Here is a 5,399-nt window from a genome sequence, read left to right as displayed (position 1 = left end):
ATAAGCATTTCTGTAATTGTTTGAGATTATTCAAGAATCCAGAAACTTGAGAAACAAAAAACAGTGACACACACCTTTAAGATTAAAAAAATTGTACACATACTATTCTTTTTACCTCAGCTCCTTTTGGGATTTAAACAAATTATAGATCAAAATTTCAGCATTTTTATCTTCTTTTACCATGTCTCAGTCACCTATAGGTTTCCTTTCCTAGTTTATAAATTAGCGTTTTATTTGAATAAATAAAGTTTTAATGCCTGCCGTTATTGCTTACGCAGCCTAAATAAATGAAGTTCTGACAGCTGAAGATGAAGAAACCCAAAGACTAATGTCCACAAAGACAAGCAGCTCTCCTTTCCAGACTCTGTCCCATTTGAACACTCTCCTGTTTACAGTGTTCTGTAGTTCTGGTGTAAAAAATGTTGTATCTGTCACAGCTCTATCTCCCAGTCCTTCCCTCAGTGCTGTATAATGCCTTGTTAAAGTCAGCCGTGTGTGAAATGGTGTTTTAAAATAAATGAAACCCAGCAGGAAAGTGAGGAGAGGGGTAATATTGCCATGTCAGGCTGACAGACAGCCAGTGAAAATGTAACAAGAGCTATCATCTTAAAGGAAACTGGATTAAATAAGAACCTGGGACTGTCGGTGCATTTCCCACCCTTGATATTGACATGTCACCAGCCAGGGCCATTTTTCATCGTCTCATCAAGACAAAATGTCATGGAAGATCAATCTCCCCCTCTTTCATCAGAAAGGTGCGCCCCGTTTAAAGTGCTGGGTGTTGGTTTTGTTATTCGGGGTAATTCACTGAATGTTCTCAATGCTGTGGCAGGAGTGTTGCTGTCTCACTGTGGAACACCGAGCTTCATTTGAGCCTGGGGGGCTGGATGGCATCTGTTGTCAGCACACAGCAGCATCCTGATCAATAAAACTGATTAAATCACTTTGCATTTATTCAGCCTGACCCATACTTCTGATGAACTGTGAAAATGAAAGCCATGCATACTTACCCTCATATTTAATAAATAAAGGCTGTTCATTTCCTGTTTGCATTACACTTCAACAAACAAACCCTAAAAATGGATTTCAGCATTAACAATGTGTACAACATGCCTTTAACCTCCAGAGGTTGTCTGTCTCAGGGGTCAATAATCCTTAAAGCTGACCTGCAGTGTAATCTGAGATGATAAAAGTATTTTTTTTATATATATATAATCACACTACAGAAATGCAGCTCTTTTGATAAAATAGGTTTTGGGGCTCTTTTTAAAGGTGTTGTGTTAAACAAAACAGAAGTTGGCTCCAAACTGCAGAACATTTTTATCTTTTACTGCTCTGTAGAAATCTACTAATGCAAAAAAAATATGAACCAAGTAATACATTTGTATGATTAGCCCAGAGACTAATTAAATTACTTGACTTCTTACAGCAAACTGGAAGTTGAAGCTAGTCATTGCAGCTTCCTAACAGAATGGTCCCAGAACAAGTTTTAAGATCTGCCTCTCCACAAAAACAATCGAGACTGAGCTCTTGGTAAAATAATTCAAAACACACTTCTATATCTCTTGAATCACATAGTTCTTACCTTATAGTTAAATAGGCGTTTTCCAAGTTTAGTTGCATTTAGTAGTTTTGGACTTTACGCTATGAAATGCAAGTGAGCAGACTCTGGTTCCAAAAATACAGCCAGCCATTCAACTGAACAAAACAACAAAAGAAGGTTGGGACGCTTAGACTCCATTCACACTGCCTGAAAACATGACTTAAAACCAATTTGTTTGCCCATATGTAACCCATATCAGATTTTTTTTATGACAGTCTGAATGTGATATATTAGGTTTTTATTTTTAAATTAATGCAGGCCACTTTATATGTGGTACTAAATTAGATACACGTCTGTTCTTCCAAAACGACCTCAGTCTGAACAGTCGTGCTTTATTTCATTTGACCGTTACCTCATTAAATTGGTGGTGTGCAGATCAATCTAAATATTGATATCAATATCAAAGTCATGCAGATTAAAGCATGTCTTCAGCTACAGAACAGAAGTTAATTTGGCTTGCCTTCTTCAAAAGCCTTTTTAGATTTGTCATGTTCTGGTTGACTGAAACATTACACCGACATATGATGCTAACGGTCATATAACATCTTATTAGATGGCATCAATATAAACATGATGAGATGGATACTTGAGTTTGTTACGCACTGCAGTTCGTCGCTCCTGTTCCAGAAGTGCAATTCTGCACCTGAGTTGCAGAAAGCAACAAGAGCAAATGAAAACTTTGGATCATTGACAGTTAATGACAATTAATACAACACATTCACATTCAGTACAATAGGAAATGCCAATTAGTAAAAATTATTTATCGAAGGAAGCCAACAGATTGTGTTGAATGTTCACATTCCCCCTTCCTGAGCAGCATGATGGCGACAGTGGAAAGGAATGACTCCCTTTAAACGGGAAGAAAAGCAAATTGCGTTGATAATGAAGTAAAGTATCTCCCTGTGTCGCCCTTCTTCTTCTTCAGCTGAAGAATTATCAGTGTAATTTTGGCTAGTTCTAATTTTAAACCAGAACCAAGAGTACTGACAACTGAAAAGGACCAGACTGGAGGTAGAGGTAAAAGGCAAGTGGATTTATTTATACTGGTGGAGAGGGGCCAGGGACAGGAGGATCTGAGGAGGACAGCGAGGGATGAGTACAAGTTTTCCAAATGATTCATTTGTCTTTGAACAAAAAGGAGTCTCTTACTTTGTGTGTTGCTTTTCCAGAATCCCAGGGCAACTGTTAGGACTTGGTTCTGTGCTCAGAGGAGCATGTCCAGGGGTGAGGACAGACAGGGGCTGTATATGGAGAGCAGGCAGGACGGGAGATGAAGGCAGGTTTTTCTCTTTCTTGCAGTAGAGACAGACTTTCAGCATGCGAGGAGTCACAAGATGTAAGGAGGAGACAGATAATCCAAGGAACACACAAGGATCTGTGTGGAGCACAAGATACGTTGGATTCACCATAATAATGAAGAGCACAATAGGTTAATCACCATTTGGTAACTAATGGTCCAACGAAGAACAGTGGAATGACTCAGCATTAAAAAGGATGGTAATCAGCTGTGGTTGCCAGTAGCTGTGCTCACCAGCTCTGACTGCTCACAGAATCTGCAGGGAAAAGAAGGATAGACAGGGGGAGCCAAAAACGCATATGGTCCCTCGATTATCATGGGGTTAGTTCCAGACACCCCCGCGATAAGTGAAAAACCACAAAGTAGGAACACTATATTTATTTGACTATTTATACATATTTTAAGGCTTTGTAAACCCTTCTTACACCCTTGCAATGTTCTAAACTCTTAAACCTACATAATTTTAACAACATGCGTATATGTACTGTACAATATTTTATATGGGTACTCACCAGCCTTGGTCCGGTTCTGATCAGCTCTCCGCAGCCGTTAAGCGCCAAGATTCTTTTTGAGAGGCTTCCTGCGCCGGTGAGCAGAATTCAGACTAACCGCTGAGGCTGGAAGTAGCCTTGGTCCGGTTTTGGTCCTGTTCCGTACAGCTCTCTGCATCCACTGAGCGCCAAAGTCACTTTAAATAAATGGTAAATGGACTGTACTTATAAAGCACCTTTCTGTCTTATCAAGATACTCAAAGTGCTTTACATTACAATCTGTGCCTCATTTACCCCTTTCATACAGCACTCTACTAGATCTATACAAAGCTAATGACCAAAACATTCTAGAGAGACTAATCAGAGCTTTATCACATTCATACACCGATGGGACACACATCGGAGGCTATGTGGGGTTCAGTGTCTTGCCCAGAGACACTTCAGCATGTGACTGCTGGTGGAATCAAACCCCCCAGTTCTTGCATTGGAGGACGATGCTCTAACCACTCAGCCACAGCCGCCCAAAAAGGACCAAACTTTTTAGTCAAATTCGGATCGGATCAAAACGTTCCCTCCATTTTGGCAGAAATCAGCAGCTGGGAGCACTGTTGGCTTCTGGGTAGTGTAGTTCTTTTGACGTGCATTACAGTATAGGCTTATTGAAAGAAAACTGAAGCATTTTTTTTTTTTTGTTAACTTTTTATCCCATACCATCCTAATCACATGAGTATACTCACAATATTAAAGATGATACTAAAGTGTACAATCATTGAAAAACCGCGAAAGTCGAACCACGAAGTAGCGAGGGACTACTGTACCGGTACTCACTTTTAGAATTTCATCCAAACATCAGGCCGTAAACAGAGGTAAGGACTCGGCTACCATGCACGGTTGAACTTAGCCTATCTCCTATGTGTCTGCAGATCTACCTGCGCTTCATAGACTACCAGATGGAACACTCGAATGAATGCAAGAAGAACTTTGTGGCCGTGTACGATGGTAGCAGTGCCATTGAGAACCTCAAGGCCAAGTTCTGTAGCACTGTGGCCAACGACTTGATGCTGGATAATGGCGTGGGGGTCGTTCGAATGTGGGCTGATGAGAAAAGCAGACTAAGCCGCTTCCGTATGCTCTTCACCTCCTATATTGACCGTAAGTGACAATCCTTTTAAGAAGAATCACTTTTTTTTTTAATAAAGAACTTTGTTGTCTTTGTTGAGTTTTGGGAATGTTTTCATCCCATTCTGCCTCAGGTTTAACTCTGTATCCACCTGTAGTGGTTGTTGAGGAAACTGACCAGCTGTTTTCACACTTATAGTCACAGGAAACAAACAATAATTCTGACTTAATACTTAAAGACAGGGATGCACAATATTGGATTTTTGGCTGATATCCGATAAGCCAATATGATAACTTATTTGGCCGATGGCCGATACCAAGGTTGATTTTTTTTTTTTTCCCCTAGACCTACTTACAGATACTACATAACTTTCTCTGCTGTGGAATTAAAATACTACATTATCCTGCATGGTCTTTGTCAGTTTGGCCTGCTACCAAATGTAGATGCCAAAAAGGGGCTGAAAATGATGTAACACTTCAACTTGGATTATGTTTAATGTCAAATTTATTCATGTTATTTAATCTCTCTAACACAATGACAACACTCGAACAGTGCAAATTTGTACATTTTCACCAATCTAAACCCAACCTGTTCACAATCAACAAGTGAAAAGTGCATAAGTAGTAGTGGATTAATATACTTGACAGTTTCTTAAATTAAAATTAACTTTAAACATAAGCCCAATACATGGTTATACAAGCTTAATGATTATTGAGTTGTCATACAAAAGCAGTATATTTTATCTATCTATCTATCTATCTATCTATCTATCTATCTATCTATCTATCTATCTATCTATCTATCTAATCTATCTATCTATCTATCTGTCTATCTATCTATATGTCTGTCTGTCTGTCTGTCTGTCTGTCTGTCTGTCTGTCTGTCTGT

General features: G+C 39.3%; 1 protein-coding gene across 1 annotated transcript in view; it reads left to right on the top strand.

Moving 5' to 3' along the window:
- The window catches only part of LOC119423822 (neuropilin and tolloid-like protein 2), a 32,628-nt gene that overhangs the window by 17,181 nt on the left and 10,048 nt on the right, over nt 1–5,399 (top strand). Inside the window, exon 7 of the mRNA XM_037691238.1 lies at nt 4,315–4,543. Within this exon, the coding sequence (XP_037547166.1) occupies nt 4,315–4,543 (229 nt within the window). The remainder of the gene's footprint in view (nt 1–4,314; nt 4,544–5,399) is intronic.

This window comes from Nematolebias whitei, chromosome 2 (genome assembly GCF_014905685.2).
Source record: "Nematolebias whitei isolate Nwh7 chromosome 2, NemWhi1, whole genome shotgun sequence".
Classification (NCBI taxonomy): domain Eukaryota; kingdom Metazoa; phylum Chordata; class Actinopteri; order Cyprinodontiformes; family Rivulidae; genus Nematolebias; species Nematolebias whitei.
Note: the sequence above shows the minus strand (reverse complement) of the source record. Positions and strands in the feature narration are given on the sequence as shown.